Genomic DNA, 18,993 nt, shown 5'->3' on the forward strand with positions numbered 1-18,993 from the left:
ATAAATGGATATTTCATTCAAGTGACAAACTAGGGTGTACCACAAGGATCAGGGCTTGGGTCCAGCTAGCCACAGTATATGTTATAAATGATGTGGATGAGGGAACCAAATGCAACATTTCCAAGTTTGCTGATGAGATTAAGAATTAAGAGGAAGATGCATAGAGGTTTCAGGGCGATGTAGGCAAGTTGAGTGTGTGGGCAAATGCAGTGCAACAAGGCTAAATGTGAAGTTATATGCTTCAGTGTAAAAAAAAAGAGATGATTGTTTAAGTGGTAATATATTGGGAAGTGTGGATGTACAAAAGGATCAGTTGTCCTTGTATACCAGTCAATGAAAGTAGATAGGCAGATGCAGCAAGAGGTGTATTCGTCTTCTTTACAAGAAGATTCGAGTCCAGAAGTCCAGATGTCTTAGTACAGTTCTACAAGACCTTGGGGAGACCACACCTGGAGTAGTGCATGCAGTTCTGGTTTTCCTACATAAATGTACAGAAGCCTGAACACATGTACCAGCTGGTTTCAAAACAGTTACTTATCCTACTGTTGTTAGAATACGGGCGGCACGATGGCACAGTGGTTAGCACTGCTGCCTCACAGCGCCAGAGACCCGGTTTCAATTCCTGCCTCAGGCAACTGTCTGTGTGGAGTTTGCACATTCTCCCGTGTCTGCGTGGGTTTCCTCTGGGTGCTCCGGTTCTCTCCCACAGTTCAAAAATGTGCAGGTTTGGTGAATTGGCCATGCTAAATTGCCTGTAGTGTTAGGTGAAGGAGTAAATATAGGGGAATGGGTCTGGGTGGATTGCTCTTCGGAAGGTCGGTGTGGACTTGTTGGGTCGAAGGGCCTGTTTCCACACTGTAAGTAATCTAATCTAATACTGAATGGGCTCTCAAATCTTAGCATTCGCCAGTACCTGTATTTTGGCTTTTGCTGCTGTTTACCTGTTATTTATTTATCTATGCTATTTAACTACGTGATCTGCCTGTATTGCTCACTAGACAAAGCTTTTCACTGTGCCTCGGTAGACATGACAATAAATTCAATTCAATAAATGTCTTCCTACTTGCTGTAAAGGGAGTGCAGCAGAGGTTCATCAGACTGATACGAGATATCAGTCCTTTGAGGAGACTTTGGTTCGACTGGGCCTGTGTGTAGAAGGATGAGAGGGGAGTGATTGAAGCATAAAAAATGTTAATGGTATTAGACAGATTAGGTGCAGGGTTGATGTTTTCCCTGATTGGGGCATCCAGAACCAGGGGTCACTATCTCAGATATGGGGTAGATCATTTAGGATTGTGTTGAAGAATCACAGTAGTGAATCTGGAATTCTCTACCACAGAAGGCTGTGGATGTCAAGTCGCTGAATGCTTCAAGAAAGAGATAATGATTTGGATTTTGAAGGGGGGTATGGGAAGAATCAGCCAAGGTTATGGTGGAACAATGTGACAGGCCAAACGGCTGCCTCTTACCCCTACTGTCTTTGAATAATAAATGATTTTATGGACTGTAAAAGACACACTTCAAACTGGGGAAATAATGTTTTAATTGTACGTTGCTTTGACCAGACTCCATCTGGAGTTATGCTTTTAGATGTGGGCAGTCAATCTCCAATAGAAAACATCGACTGTCATCGGTGGAGTCGCCGAACCAAACAATTTTGCAAAATTATACCAGGACTTAAAGGGTGTCATAAACTTGGCTTTTATCCTCACTATTTTTGGAAGATTGTGGGGTGATCTAATCGAGTTGTTTGAATGATAAATAATGGACACAAAACAACAATTTCCCCTGATTGGAGAATCCAAAACAGGAAATTACAATTTAAAAATTACAGCAACATCATTTTATAGTGAAGTCAACTAAGACAGTGAAAATCCGAAACACACACACACACAAAAGAGCTCTGGATGCTGTTTAGACTGAATTGTTCAAGTTTGAGATCAATATTTTTATGTTGGCTAACGATATGGAGCAAAGTTGATTGAATGAATTTAAGGTATGAATTTGCTATGATCCAGCTGAATGGTGAAACTGGCTTGAGGGGCTGAATCAGCATCAACCATATAATTGGATGAGTCTTCCAGTGACATTTATCCACCAATAACCTGCTTATTGATGCTCAGTTTGGGTTCTGTCAGGATAACTCAACTAATTACCTCGTCACCACTTTAAACCAGACATGACACAAAAGCAGGATGCCAAAAGGAAAATGAGAACAGCTATTCTTGATCCAAAATAAATGAACAGATCGTGGAGTTACGTATTTGTTGGGAGGCACATGTTGGCCAGGACACACAAGCTCTGCTCTTCGTACTGCTGAGGGATATTTTATATCTACCTGAGAGGGCATGTAGGACCTTGTGGTATAACTTTCTGCAACAGCACAGTTGACAGGACTGTGTATTGTCTACAAGATACACTGTAATAACTTAGCAAGGATCCTTCAACAGTACTTTCCAAGCCTATGTCCTCAATCACTAGGAGGTTAAGGAAAGCAGATCTAAGGGGACACCATGACCTCCAGTCTTCGCTTCAAGCTACACTCCATGCTGACTTGGATCAACATCTCTGCTCTTTCACTGTCATTGGGCCAAAATCCTGGTGCTTCCTAACCAACAGCACTGAGTGTCCATACACCCAAGGACTGCAGCAGTTCACGGCTACTGCTTTCAACTATCTTGAATTAGAATTTATTGTCATATGAAAGTGTTCTAGGTCACCCTACTATGGCACCTATAATGACTGAAGTCACGGTAAAATCATAAGTTATAAAATTAAGTAAATATGCGGCAAGGTTCATTAGAGTCCATTTAAAGGCTCCTGGTCTCAAAGAAAACTGATCCATGGTGAGACCGACACGACGGGACAAAAACCAAAGCACTGAGATCATTGAAGAATAAACACCAGCCTAGACAATGAAGTCACATCCCATGACTGAATAAGAAACGTAAAAAATATTGGCAGGAGTACGCCATTTAGCCCTTCCAGTCTGCTCCTTGATTCAATATGATCATGACTAATCATGTGACTCAGTGCCCTGTTCCTATTTTCTCCCTTTTAATCCTAAGAACAATATCTAACTCCTTGAAAGCATTCAATGTTTTGGCCTTTCTGTAACAGAACTCTATATGCTCACCAATCTCTGGGTGAAGAAAAAATGTCGTCTCAAAATCTCCTCAAAGAGCAAAAGTAACATGTCCCAAGTTCTGCGCTGAATCATCACTCAGTGTGTTATATATGTTTAACCCTCTGGTGTAGGTGTGAACTGATGGAAGATGTACAAAGCTGACATCAATGAGGTTCAAAAGAAGACCCGTCTAATCATTACTGTTAACTCTACTGAAAAATAAGTTGGAGGCTGTTGTGTTTGTCAGAGTTTAATCACTGCAGCCTCAGCCATCACAGTAAGAGTTCCTCAACTAAGGAGCCTTCGCTCATCCGTCCTTTGCTGTTCCAATAATAAACCTCCATCATTAGGGAAAATGAAATGGAACTATGTGTTTGTGAGACCACTGTTCATCTCCATTTGCAATTCCTTTAATAAGATAGTCCATGCCAACCTACAGTAAAAATGAACAAATTCAGACTTGTTGACAGCATCGAGTAATACTTCCACCATACTAAGAGGTGTTTGCCTCCAAAGCCGCATTAGCTCTTCAGTCCGTGACTGTTTTAAAAAATTCTCAAGGTCAAGGACCAGGCTCGCAGGAAAGTAGTCTGACACAGAACAAACAGCCAAGAGGCGAGTCTGCTAGAATATAAGTGTTTTATTCCCCGCAGTGTCCCCACAACCAGTCTCGTACTTACAACGGGTCTGGCTTATACTCTACATGTTACCAAAACTGGGAGCCGTCAGTTCTCGTAGAGCGGTTGCCAACAACCCACACTCGGCGGTTAAACGTAACCCCGGAGCAGACTCTACCGAACTGGAGACTTCTCCAGCTGATATACCCTTTTCCAGATATAAACATTCATGTGAACAGCAGAGCAAGGCTAAAAAACACATTCCATTCTGGTTACATACAGATAAGAAGATTCACACGGGAAGGTGTATAACAAGATTCACACGGGACCAAGCGACACCTTCCATTTTCGGTTAGATTCACACATGTATTGGGACACAATTTTAACCCTTTCACCACAGTGACGAGGCCAACATTGCTGAATCCTCTGCCATGAACAAGTTGGGTGCCACGATGCAGTTAGTAGAAATTTAACTGGTTTAGTATCAATACCAGAATTGCAAGAGCAAGACTGAGACTGAGTAAGTTGTGACTACTCCCTCATTTCTAACAACACAATGCAAATAAAGAGTTTATCTTTTTTCCTTCTTGCATGGAGTGTGAGTATTGCTGGCAAGTCCACCGTTTGCTGCCATCCCTGATTACCCATGAAAGTGTGTGGCTTGCTCAGACTTTTCAGAGGGCAGTTAAGAGTCAACCACATTGCTTAGGGTCTGGAGTCACATATCGGCCAGATCAGCTAAGGATGGCAGATTCCTTTTTCTAAAGCATGTTTGTGAGACAGATGGGTTTTAAACGAACAATGATAGTTGTCTGGTCACCATCACTGAGGCCAGCCATATATTACAGATTTTATTAATTGAAGTTAAATTCTATCAACTACCAGAATATTTGTCAGAGATTAACACCACATCACCACTGCCCAGGTGTGTGTTTGAATGCTTAGTTGCCAGGTTCAGTACTGCCACAGTGAAACATAGGGATGACGTCACTATTTACAAAGTAGTGGTTTTCTTGATCAGTTTCATTGACGGTCTGTTAATGTCCATCCTTCCCATTAATGGCTGCTGTATATATAATCTGCAACATGTATGACCACAGCATATATTGCTGCAGCTCACTAAGTATCTTGCTTCCTGTGATGTCGTTCAGCAAATACAAAGTACCAGTTTTGCCTCACTTGCCTCCATTTTTCTCAATTGACCTGACAGTCAGAGTTCAGCATTATAATTTGCAGTGAATCCCTTCAATGAGCTCACTATTCATTTCAAGAATGTAGAGCAGTCATGCCTTCTAGTTTTAAAGGCACAGACATCTAACTTGTGTTTATGATGTTCTGCATTCCTAAAACCACACCACCTTTAATTTATGTCAACATTATAACAAAAGTTTCTGTAGTGCTTAATTATAAAGATGATTACTATATTCAACTGTGTTTTAAAGATCACTTGAGTGTCTCTGAATTAGCTGAAGGGATGTAAACAACTACAAAATCAAACAATCCACACATAAGCATTCTACATCAAACTCTTACTGCTTTCACTGGGCAGATAAATTTCAACCCAAGTTTATTTTTGAAAGTCCAGTGGTAAGAAAGGAAGATGAAACTTGAATATGTACCTCAGTCTTTTAGCATTCTGCATTCAAAATATGGTCAGAATGTTCCTTTATTTGAATTTAATGTTTTGATTTATTTAAATATTCAGCTACATTACATAGAAGTTGCAATTTGGTGTTGTCCAATTTATATTCAGTTTGATCCACAAATCTAGCAGTAATATTGAACATTTACTGTTCTTTTTTCTGCCTTTACTGTTCTGTCTTGCATTCCATCCATGTCAGACTGATGGGCGATCTGTGCAGATTACTTGCAGCTTGGAAAATGCTGTTACACGTGTGAGAGAGGCTCAAGAAAGGGAAATAAAGTGAGGGAGAGAAGGATAACTTTTTTTTGGAAAAATATAAGATAGCTTTATTTTAATTGCACAGCTGTTCTTCAAGGGAAGTAAAACCTGATTATGTGAAACTGTCAAATTCCACAATCCAGACAAAAGTCACAGGACAAAAATAGTTTCAGATCCAAGAAGCATTATAAATAGTGTGGCATCAAGGAACCTAGCAAAACTGACATCTATCGGCAAAGACTTCGCTTTTGCAGTCAAACCTAGCACATAATAATATGATTGTGGTTATTCGAGGTCAGTCATCTCAGCTCCAGGACATCTCTGCAGGAGTTCCTCAAGATGATGTCCTAGGCCCAACCATCGTCAGCTGCTTCCCTCCATCATAAGGTTTCAAGTGGGAATGTTTGCTGATGATTCCATATTGTTCAATACTATTCACAGCTCCTCAGATTCTGAAACATTCCACATTCAAATGCAACAAGATCTTGACAATATCCAGACTTGAACTGGCAAGGGGCAAGTAACATTTGTGCCACACAAATGCCAAGCTCTGTCCATCTCCAAGAAGAGATAATCTAACCACTAGTCTTTTACATTCAATGGTGTTACTATCACTGAATCCCCCACTATCAGTATTCTTGGGTTTATCATTGACCAGAAACTCAAATGGAATCACCATGTAAAGACAGTGGCTACAAGAGCAGACCAGAGGCTTGGAATACTGTGGTAAGTAACTCACCTCCTGACTCCTCAAATCTACAAGGCACAAGTCAGGAGTGGAGTGGAATACTTCGCACTTGCTCAAGAAACTCAATTTCAATCAGGACAAAGCAGACCACTTGATTGGCACCATATACAGAAGCATCCACTCCCTCCAACACCACTGACGCTCAGTAGCAGCAGTGTGTACTATCTACAAGATGCACTGCAGAAAGTTACCAAAGTTCCTTAGACAGCACCTTTTAAATTTGTACCGCATTCAGGGCAGCAAACTCATAGGAATGCATTCACCTGCAAGTTCCCATTCAAGCCACTAATCATCTTGATTGACTTGAAAATACATCACTATTCGTTCAGTGTTGCTGGGTCAAATGCCTGAAATTAACTCCTGAGGAGCATTGTGGGTCAGCTGACAGCATATAGACTGCAGCAGTTCAAGAAGGCAGCTCTCCTTCTCCAAGACAATGAGGGATGGTCAACAAATGCTGGCCAGCCAGCAAAGCCCACTTCCTACAAGTAAATTACAAAAAAAAACAGATTCAATTTATAATCACTCTGTCAGGGCCATGCTCAGTAATAGTAAGTCAATGGCTTTTAGTGCAAACATTACAGTCAGTGCTATACAGGACAAAAAAAGCAGCATTTTATGTTCCAAATTAACTTCCGCTTCAGATTCTTATCTTGCCTCCCCTGGATACAGGCTAATCTTTTAACTAGGTAAAAACAATGACTGCAGATGCTGGAAACCAGATTCTGGATCAGTGGTGTTTTGTGCCATCGGCATTTATTATTTCTCTCCAGTGATGTACGGCCCACAGATTTGCAAAACTGATAGGTAAATTGCTAAAGAGGTTGTACAATGGTGGTAATATACTGATAGACTTGTTAAGTAAAATAACATTTCACAACACACACCTCTGAGGGGAAAAAAAATGTTCTTCCAATCCAGAACAAAAAGCAGAGCGGTAACCAGTAATTGTTTTGCTATTTGGATGCAAATCAAAAAAAAACTTGATGTGTTAAAGGTAGGTCAACGCTTCTAGAATGTTATCATGTATCATTCTGACAATCACTGCAGGAGTTCCTCAACTAAGCAACCTTGACCCACTCGTTCTCAGCGACCATGTATTTATTGTTCTGGTCAATAATTTGTGTTGTGCTTTTTCTTCCAAACTTCTGTTTTGTTGTAAATAAATCCAATCACAGCCTCCCAAAAAGGCTGAAGACCATTTTATTTCCTTCAAAGGCATTCAGAGTGGAGACAAAAATGCAACAAATGTATGTGCATTGATATGCCACCACCAGTAAATCAATGAATGGTTGAATTACTGAACGGGGAGCTCTTCTTCCAGTAATGATACAGGGTTTTTGTGCATTCACTGTGACAGGCAGACAAAATGGCACCTTTGACAATGCTGCTGTAGTTTGTAATTTTTATAAAGGTTTCCTGTTGGACCAGTGTTGTACTAGTTCAGTACAGTAGTGTTTAAATGATGCATATGTTAGTAAGTGACAGTTAGCTTTTGGAATTTATTTTCAAGCTGTTTACATGAGGAATAAGGTCTCTGTCAAAATCCTGAACTGTAACAGCATGCTCTTGTTGGAATCTCTCTCTCTTCACTTTTGTTAGTCTTAGCAGCAATGTTAACCATGTTTTTATAGCTTGTAAATTACTCTGAGCAGTGTTGTTATACTTATCACTTAACACCTAAAGCTGGAAATTGCAGTAAGTGATGTTATGGTATTATGTTGGCATTAAATTCTTTCCCCCACTGTATTGGGAAACGAAAATGAATTAGAGCCTCCATCAAAGGAATTTCATACAAATACCCTCGGTGCTCAGACTGTGATGTCTCTACGAGTAATTTTCGGGTTTATACATGACACTTGGTGTTTTACTGAACTGTACAAAGCTTTAAAGCGTTCCATTATTTTGTTAAATCTGTATAGTTTATAAAGAACAAACTTATGTGTACAGGACACTCTATGAAATCCTCAGTATGCATCAGTGTTTCATTTGCATCAGGTGAGTTACTTTGCGTTTTGAAATTGTTCTGTCCACAAGAGCTGCAGCCAATTTGTGCTACACAAAGCCAGAGACTAATAACCAGCTCATCTGGTTTTGGTTGAGGGAGGAATGCAGACAAGAGTGCTGGGGAAACTCCCTGCTAGCTTGAATAGAACCATGGGATCTTCCACATCCACCTAAGTAAGCAGGTGGGGGCTTTGAATTAGTCGCTTATTAGACAAATGGTTCCAAGTAAATGGCACCTCTGCCAGTGCAGCACTCCCTCAATACTGCACTGGAACATCAGTCCAGCTTATGAGCTCAGGTCCTGGAGGTGGGCTGGAAATCACACTTATCAAAACTGACTTACAAGTAGTTGGCAATTGGGTTTGCCTTGCACCACACCATAAATATGTGTAACCGAATATAAGATGAAGACACACTTGAAGGGCCATGCAGCAGAATAATTTAATTCACATATTTGATACAGATTCTTCGACTTTTTTTATAATGCTGTGAAATTCTCCAGAAATTAAACCATAGTTCAAACATTCCAAACAAATTAAGAGTCAGATAAAGTGAGCTGCGCTGTGACAGAATGAGGCCAGCTTCGAAATGTAAAGGGTAACATAAAAATAAACAGAGTTGCTGAAACCTGAGCTTGTGTACTGTCGGCTTCAGCCTTCTCTTGACTGTGATGTTGTTGTTGGCAGGTGGTGGGCTGTGATCGGCAACTTGGGAGTAAAGCCAAGGAAGACAACTGTGGAGTTTGTGCAGGCACTGGTTCAACATGCAGACTTGTACGAGGACAGTCCAAGTCACACGTGTCTCCTGAAAAATGTGCGTCTCCTATTTTATATTGTTTAACATTTTTAAGTCACCTGTGTATGAGCAGAACATTTATTCTGTAACACAGTTAACATGAGATTTATTTTAAAGAGAATTATTTTGGTGCACTTTCAGCTTGTGTGCATCTCAGGGTTTCTCTTAACCCCCTCCAAAAGCCTCATGGGTAAGAGTGCTAACAGGGGTAACATTAAGCAGTAAAATAGAAAGTCCTAATATTGGTTTTCTGTGTGTGTTAACATCTCTCTGGGAAGAAGGGAATGATTAGGTTTGTGTGAAGTGATTGACAAGTCGATTGAATTGGCCTTGACATCCTGAATCCCTTCCTATTAATCAGTTCCTTCTAAAAGATATTGTGTCTCTACAAGGTAAGAAAAGGATCAAGACGAATTGACATGCATCATCTCTGTAGATGCAAGAAACCTTGAGGTTTCTTTGTCATTCAACTGGACACCAGGAAAAGTCAGTCCCTGTGGAGGAAGGGGAACAGTGGCTCAAAGTTTGTTAGCTCCTGCATTTTTATGAGATAATACACACACAGTGTTTAGCAAATGTCCGCAGTAAAATGGCTAAACAGTGGAACAAAATTTCCACTGCATTCCTGCTGAAGTTATGGCTGGAGTCCAGTGCAACTGCTCTGAAAAAGGCTGCGACTTGAAAATGTTGTGTCCCAATCCTAGTTAGGAAATTGTTGTCAGCTGTGTAAGGAGTGAGGTATTCCTACAACACTCAAGATTGGAGGGACTCCATACACTGGGAGCGACTGCTTCACTTATCCTTAAAGGCTCTCCTGTTTGTTTGTTTGAACACGGGTATGGGAAGTGAGAGAGCATGGGACTACCTCTGATGATTTTTCAAGCCAAAATATTTTGGAGCATTTTTATTATTTGGAACTAAATGGAAAGGACATTAAACACACTTTTCAAGCACTCTTAACCTGGACTTGGAATCGATTTGACAAAATGCATGCACAGCCGGTTTGTTTTTATTATGATTAAATATCGAAGAGAAAGAGAACAATTTTCTGATGACATACCTGTTGTACTGTTTTTTTGTCTTCTATAAACTTTAGTAAGTGTTTAAGATGAAGACAGCTATCACTCACCTTTGTTTGGCTAACTGTTAGCTCATTGCCTAATCTGTGAAAGGTTCCAATTTCTGAGGCACAGTGAAAGAGATGGCCAAGAGTACATTGTACAGGTAGTTTTATTTTCCACTCTAAATGGATTTCTCCACAAAAGTTATTTCAAATTTTCAAACGGAGACTCTGAGGAAAGCAGGAATGTAGCAAAGGGTAGGTAGGAGACAGAAGAAGGTGAACCTTATGGGGGTGTGAGACTGTCTCTGGCCTCTCGCTACCCACTCTAAATTGTAGCAAGAAGGAATTGGAGGGTTGGGAGGGGAGAATGGATGATTTAATTTTGAGGTAAGTAGTAAAAGAAGGAGATAAAGAAAACATTATTAAATATTTTTAATGGGACATGTCTGTCATTGGCAAGGATACAATTGATTAATCATCCTGAGTGGCCTTTGATAGCCCTGTATTCTCCTTAATGCTGTTGAGCCTCCTGAGTAGGATTGGAGTTGCACTCATCCAGGCAAGTATTCTACCAGCTTTGAGTGCTGGTAACATTAAGCAGTGCAAGATAGCAGCTCCTGATATTGGTTTTAATATCTCTCTGGAAAGCCGGGAATGATTAGGTTCGTGTGAAATGATTGAAGAGTGAATTACATTGTCCTTGACATGCCTGAGTCCCTTCCTATTCATCAGTTCCTTCGAAAAGATATTGTGTGTCTATCAGATAAGAAAAGGAAAAAGACAAATTGACATGCATCAGCTCTGTAGACACAAAAAAACTTGAGGTTTCTTTGTCATTCATCAGGACATCAGGAATAGTGATGGAAAAGATTTCAGAAGTTAGACCAACGAGAACATCCTGTGTTGAGCTGCTCTTGTGGCCATTTTATTTATGTTGCTGGTGCAGCTATGTCTGTAGTCAATAGTGATTCACAGGATGTTGATGACCGGCCTTCACTGGCACGCTATCAACCACGTTAAATTTTGCCTGTCTTCACCAATGGCTACATTTCCACTATCCACACGATGCCCTGCAGCAACTTGTGAAAGCTCCTTTGATAGCACATCCAAAAACTATGAGCTTAACTATCGGCAGACATATGAAAACACCACCACCTTCTAGCTCCCCTTCAGGTCACATACCAACCTGGCTTGGACATTATTTGCCATTCTTCCATTGTTGCTGGGTCAAAATGCTGGAAGTCCCTTTATTTATCAACGCTGTGGTTGTCCCAGCACCACACAGATGGCTGTGGTTCAAAAAGGTAGGCAATTAGTGATGCCAACCTTGAAAGCTCTGTAAGGGATTTTTAAATATCCCCTTTGAGGCAAATAAACAGAGAAGCAGAAGAGGAAAAATTGGAAACAAAAAACTTTGAGGAAAATAGCAGAAGAGAAGAGAGGGAGGAAGAAAGATCAACATAAAGTCATCTGAGCCAAGTAAGAATCAGTACAGCTCCCAAATGTCAATGTTCAGCACCAGGGAAATTACTTTAAAATATATTACAAACCAGTCTGTATTGTTCATCACACCGACTTCAGACAAACTGTAGTGTGGTACTAACTCAAAAGTAATGTTTGTAAAGTAAACAAATTACAAGTCAACAGATTGGCATAGTAACAATATATTAGAAGCAAATAAGAATGGAAAACAGTGCAGTTAGCACAAGGGAATCTCAAAGTCCTTACAGCTGGTGTTTTATCCAGCGAGCCAAGTACAAATAAGCTTTAAAATTCTAACAAATTTATCCATAATATGTGCCAATTTCCCTTTGAAATGCACTTCTTAAATATTAGGTCTAAGACCCTGTATGTGTCATTACAATTGCAGACTTCCAGACAGCCATTTCCAGTCGCTCCTGTTCAGCATCAGACTTTTGTCAGTTTGAAAGTTTTAAATTCTGAACTAATGCTTTGGTAGTGATCAGACTGAGAATTTAATGTCAAATCGTTTGGACACAATACCTTAATATTGTCCAGCGTATATCTCATGTTGCCTTTCATTGTTCTCTGCATAACGTAAAGTTGGTGACCCATGGTTCTCAGTCCTTTCACTAATGGGAACGGTCTCTCTTAATCTGCTCCATCCAGACCCTGAAGATTTTTAGCACCTCCATCAAATCTTTATTTAACATTCTGTAAAGAGAACAGCCCCACTTTCTTTAATAGATTTATAGAGTTGTACAGCACGGAAACAGACCTTCGGTCCAACTCATCCATGCCGACTAGATATCCTAAACTGATTTGGTCCTATTTGCCAACATTTGGTCCATTTCACTTTAAAACCTTCCTATCCATATACCCATCCAGATGCCTTTTAAATGTTGTAATTGTAGCTGCCTCTACCACCACCTTCTAGCAGCTTGTTCGATACAAGCACCACCCTCTGTGTGTCAAAGGTTGCCCTTCAGGTCCCTTTTAAATCTTTCCCCTCTCACCTTAAACCTATGCCCTCTAGTTTTGGACTCCCCTACCCTGGAAAATGCATCTTTGCTATTCACCCTATCCGTTACCCTCGTGATTTTATAAACCTCTGTTAGATCAGCCTCCTAATCTATTCACTTTCCGAAAACTGCCATCCCTGAAAGTATTCTTCTCACATAATTTCTACAGTTTCTCTGAAGTCTTCACATTATTCCTAAAGTACCATATCCAGAACTGGATACAGTACTCCGGCTGTGGGCAAACCAAGGTTTTTGAAACGTTTCATTAGTTCTTTGCTTTTGTGTTCTAGATCTTAGTATTTTGTTTGCAGAATAAGGAGTTGCACATTTAAGACCGAGATGAGGAGGATTTTTTTTTCCTCAAAGGTTGGTGAATCTGAGTAATTCTTTACCACAGAGAGCTGTTGAGGCTGGGTCATCAAGTATATTCAAGGCTGAGATGGATTTTTAATCTGTAAGGGGAATCGAGGAGAAATTATGGGGAAAAGGCAGCAAAGTGGAATTGAGGATTATCAGTGCAGCCATGATCTCATTGAATGGTGCAGCAGACTCAATGGATTTAATGGTCTATTTGACTCCTATGTTTTATGGTCTAATCCCATATACTTTGCTAACTACTTTCTCAACCTTTCCTGCCACTGCCACCTTGAGTGATTTGAGTACTCTCCTCCAGGTACCTCTGATCATGCATTCCCTTTGTATCCTTTATTTAACATTATCCTCCTCATTTTTCTTCCGTTCATACTTCTCTGCATTAAATTCCAGTCTAGTGTTTTCTTGAAATTTGCCATTACCTCTCTCTCACAATTATTTAAATGTTTGTGTAATTGACAGATTTTGGAAGTGCACACAACTCTCCAAGTCTGGGCCACTAATGTAAATAAAGAGAAGTTGTGGTCCTGATCCTGACTCTGATCAATTCCACTTTAAATCTTCCTCCAGTCTGGGGAGAAAAAAGACATTCATTAATAATTTTGTTTCTTGTCACCCGATCAACTTTGTATCCATACTGCCACTTTTATTTTATGTTTAGCATTTCTGGAAAGCCTGTTACATGGCACTTTATCAAAATCTTTAGATGTATATATGCACATCATCAACTATATTGCCCTCATCAAATCTCTCTGATGCCTCATGAAGAAGGCTCAATCAGATTAGTTAAACATTATTTACTGTTAACAAATCCGTGCTCACTCTCCTTAAAGAATCTGTATGTGTTCGAGTTGGACCGAAGGGTCTGTTTCTTTGCTGTACATCTCTATGACTCTAAGTGCATGTTAGTTTTGTCCTGAATGATTGATTATTTCTGCAAGCTTTCTTTGCCAAGTTTAACTGACAAGTTAGCAAGTCTTGACTGGCCCACATTTGCTGGGTTGCTCCTTTAAACACTTTTTCAAACAAGAGTGTGATACCAAACTTTTTTTTAATTGGCACCTTTTTGGCAAGCACTCTTCATTAACCAACAAAAACTATATTCAGCATCTTTGGGACCAGGAGTGTTCCAATTGATCAGACATTCCAGCTGATCAAGAGATCCACATAATCAATGTAAAAATACACATAAGTAATGGAAAAGTAATGCAGTGTGTATACACATCACTATTATGACCATATTTACAGAATAATTCATTTAAATAATATGCAACTTTGCCGTAAATAAAACTTACTGGCAGAGAGCCTTCTCACTTACACCCTCAATTGACTACTTGGACATAGTGGTGATCGCAATTGAACAGTAAACTTCGTGGTAGTCGAGATATATTTTGTTTGCCGGTTTATGAAGAGTGCTGGTTAAAACAAAGTTTGCTGTACCTCAAATACTGCAGTCTACCACAATTTGAGTATTTATTCTATAAATAAAGTATAACAGTGATGTGCGTATCCCCTGCATTGCATTTCTATTACTGTGTTTTTGCATTGATTTTAGGAGATGTGTTGATGTTTTTGCTTCAAAATGTTGAGGGATGTTGATGTCTCAAAGCTTCACTTAGTGTTTACTGTGATTATGCGTACCTATCTAGTCTCCAGAATATTTGATCATAGAACATGGGTGGCATGGTGGCTCAGTGGTTAGCACTGCTGCCTCATAGCACCAGGGACCTGGGTTCGATTCCAGCCTTGGGTGACATTCTCCCCGTGTCTGCGTGGGTTTCCTCTGGGTGCTCCAGTTTCCTCCCACTGTCCAAAGATGTGCATGTTAGGTGAACTGGCCATGCTAAATTACCCACAGTGTTTGGTAAATTAGTCAGGGGTAAATATGGGTGGGTTACTCTGCGGAGGATCAGTTTGGACTTGTTGGGCCGCAGGGCCTGTTTCCATACTTTAAGGAATCTAATCTCATCTAATCAAAACAATACAGCGCAGAACAGGCCTTTGGCCCTCAATGTTGCGCCAACCTGTGAAGTATTCCCTCTACACTACACTACCCCATCATCATCCATGTTTAAATTTCCCTAATGTGGCTGAGTTAACTCATCTGACATTCCAAGTCCCATAGGTGCTGGTTAATAAAAATATATTTACTATATTTGAAATTCTCCCATCCTCTGGCACAGGAATGTGTATGTAAGGAGGATCGGAAGATTGCAATCAGTGCCTCTGCCATTTCTACTCCTGCTTCTCTCAATATCCTGAGGTGCTTCTCATCCCGTCCTGGTGGTTTTATGGATTTTTCTCATCTGCAGTCATTCTGATAACCTTCTTTATCAATTTTTAATCCATCTTATCTTCCACCTCTTTCGCTGTGACCTTTTAAGCTTATCTTCTTTGATAGTAAGGAACTGCTTTATTTACTCCAGTGAGCACTGACGTTATTTATTTTATCTGTGTCACTTGAGGATGAGTAACTGCGATGTAGACAAATATAAACAGGAAGTGCTGGAAAAACTCAGGTCTGGCAGCATTTGTGAAGAGACAAACCAGGTTAATGTTTCGTGTCTGGTGTGAGTCCACATTGGAACAGTGCCCAAGCCGTCTCTTCTGTAAAGGTTATCCATGATCCCATTGAGGTTTTGCCTTCTAATCTTTGCTTCCATTTTACATGCACCCAGCTGAAATTGATCGCTAATCGATTCATTGTTATTATACTGAATTACGTTTTCTTTCCCCTAGCTGACCTAATACATATGATACTATGATCACTTTTTCCTAAGTTTTCTCCTAATGGCACTTGACCCACATCATTCCCCGGAACCAGATCCAGTATTGCCTATTTCCCGATTGAACTGGAAACATGCTTATCAAGAAAACTCTCCTGAATGCAGTTCAGAAACATTTATCCCTCTATCCTTTATTGCTATTCCAGTCTATGTTCTGAAACATACCATCATTGCAAGTAGTCTGCAATTTTTGTACCTCTCAGTATTTCAGGGTAGCAAACTCTGTAGCAAAACAATGAGGGATGCTTTGCTGAAGGAGTAGTTTGAGGAAGGATGAGATTAGTGCTGCCAAGATACGAGGGGTACAGACAGAAGAGAACCAGCCTGCTTGTTGACTCCCTTCAGAGCATCCCTATCCCTGTCCAGACCCTTCCTGACCGTCTGGGCCTCCTTGAGTCTGCGTCTTCCCCTCCACACCCATTCCCTCTGCCTCAAGCCTGTCAAACATCTCCCTGGGCTTGGTTGGACCAGATCCCCCCACACCAAGGATTCAAGCCAGAGACACTTGGCAACTTGACTTTGAATTGAAGGTTTTGGGCCACATTGGGCTTGAGTACTGGTGTCACACATGGGAGAATTTCTGGAGCATTCCACACTCTTCTCCCACCCCTCAACCTCCCATTCCAAGTGGGCAAGGGTACCACTGCTGCCACTGTCGCCCTAGACCATTTCCAGGCAGAGTCAGGCTGGAACCCTCCTCCCCAGCTCCAAATTATCTCCACCTAGCAGATTGGTGCCAGTCACTGCCACAGTGCGGCTCCCTTCTGCTTCTGTCTGCTCATGCTTTCTGCACCAGCCACTGGACAGCACAGTGAACATGGGCAGACACCAACCATGATCAGGCAGAATATTCCAGAAAAAATATCAACCTGGGAAGCCAGGAGGCAGGAAATGAAGACAAATTCCAGGAAAGTCCCAAAAAATCCAGAACAGTTGGTCACCTTGTTGTAACTTTCTTGCAAACCTACTTCTTTATATCTTTCCCACCGGTTGATTGCCTTCCTGATGATTATTATTATATTAGATTCCCTACAATGTGGAAACAGGCCTTTGGTCCAACAAGTCCACACTGACCCTCCAAAGAGTAACCCACCCAGACCCATTCCCCTACATTGATCCCTGACTAATGCACCTAACGCTATGGACAATTTAGCATAACCAATTCACCTAACCTGCACATCTTTGGCTTGTGGGAGGAAACCAGAGCACCCGGAGGAAACCCACGCAGACACGGGGAGAACGTGCAAACTCCTAAAGGGCTTTTGCCTAAAGCATCGATTTTCCTGCTCCTTGGATGCTTCCTGACCTGGTATTCTATTCCAGCACCACACTCTTGGGTCTATAGAATGTACCTAGTACTTTAATGGCATCTCTTGTATTTTAACTCCCATCAAACAAGTTCTATCCTTGATTCCTCAAGAACACCCTCTTTTCTCAGCGCCACAATATTATCCTTAATCAACACTGCCACCTCTCCGCCTTCCTTTCCTACCTTCTCTAACACCTTGTGTCCAGGAATATTTCATACCCAGTCACATGATTTTCTTTGTGTCTTGTCTCTGTCCTCACCACTGTGCTGTATGTCTATTTGTCTTTCTGCATCTTCAGCTCATTAGTCTTACAACAGGCATTGACGTACATGCAATGTAAACGTAACTGAGACTTTATTACACCACTTCTCATTCTGACGCCACCGAACACCTTACAATTTCCATGTCTTGTTTCTGAACTCCCTGCTGAAATCAGATCAAACCACACAGTAGCACAAGCATACCTCACACAAGGATCTTTATTCTGTGCATTGGAGTGAAACCCAGTTTGCCCTGAACAGTTCCATCACCCCTATATTTGATCTGAAAAACCCAGGTTTATGAAACCACTCCCTCCCATCTCTCCTCTGTTGGATCCTGTTTGTGTTTACTAGTGCATGGCTGTAAAACATATTAATCATCTGTTTTGAATTGTTCCTTGACGATTGTGTGGAATAAATTTATCCCTTCTCACAATCTCATTCTGAAGTTGCTATAGGCATTTCCAACCAACCTGTTCAGATGTGTTTTGACACACCTCTGGAGCAGTGGGATTTGAACCTTGGCCTTCTGACCCAAAGGTCGGGACATTACCTCTGTAGCACAAGAGCCTGCCTAAAGTTAATGTGACATTTTTGGCAAAATATGTATTGAGCTTGATATACATTATCTCTTACTTCAACTCTTTCTATTGCACCTCCAGAGACCAATGCGGCCAATAAATTTGATTTTTCTTTATCATATCTTTGACTGAGCCACTGGTTTCTTGTATGGTATAGAGATAAAAGCAGCGTTTCACACAGATTGCTAAACAGTTTTATATGTTAAGTTGTTGAACTATCTAAACTGGTCAGATCCCAGATTTGATTCCTATTCTGAGTTACTGAATTTTAGTTCAGTTGACAGCAGTAATGATACAGTGTACTGTTGTTTCCAAGTTTTGCAGGAACAGCAAAGGAAATGTCGACAAACTCAAGGTGTTTACTTCAGAGCTTTCTCCAGGACCTCCTGGTGCAAGTGCATAGAGTCATAAAGTCATAGAGTCATAGAGATGTACAGCACAGAAACAGACCCTTCGGTCCAACTCATCCATGCGGACCAGATATCCCACCCCAATCCAGTCCCACCTGCCAGCACCCGGCCAATATCCCTCCAAACCCTTCCTATTCATATACCCATCCAGATGCCTTTTAAATGTTGCATTTGTACCAGCCTTCACCACTTCCTCTGGCAGCTCATTTCATACGCGCATCACTGTCTGAGGAAAAAAATTGCCTCTTAGTTCTCTTTTATATCTTTCACCTCCCACCGTCTAATTCTGGACTTCCCACCGCAGGGAAAAGACTTTGTCTATTTATCCTATTCACGCTCCTCATGATTTTATAAACCTCTATAAGGTCACCCCTCAGCCTCCGACGCTCCAGGGAAAACAGCCCCAGCCTCTTCAGCCTCTCCCTGTAGCTCAGATCCTCCAACCCTGGCAACATCCTTGTAAATCTTTTCTGAACCCTTTCAAGTTTCACAACATCTTTCCGATAGGAAGGAGACCAGAATTGCATGCAA

General features: G+C 40.9%; 1 protein-coding gene across 1 annotated transcript in view; it reads left to right on the forward strand.

The window, feature by feature from the left end:
- The window catches only part of adamtsl3 (ADAMTS like 3), a 669,182-nt gene that overhangs the window by 357,698 nt on the left and 292,491 nt on the right, over positions 1–18,993 (forward strand). The window contains exon 7 of the mRNA XM_043677600.2: positions 9,089–9,215. Within this exon, the coding sequence (XP_043533535.2) occupies positions 9,089–9,215 (127 nt within the window). The remainder of the gene's footprint in view (positions 1–9,088; positions 9,216–18,993) is intronic.

This window comes from Chiloscyllium plagiosum, unplaced genomic scaffold (assembly GCF_037043375.1).
Source record: "Chiloscyllium plagiosum isolate Xiang-an unplaced genomic scaffold, Cpla_swu_hap1 HiC_scaffold_39, whole genome shotgun sequence".
Taxonomy (NCBI): Eukaryota; Metazoa; Chordata; class Chondrichthyes; order Orectolobiformes; family Hemiscylliidae; genus Chiloscyllium; species Chiloscyllium plagiosum.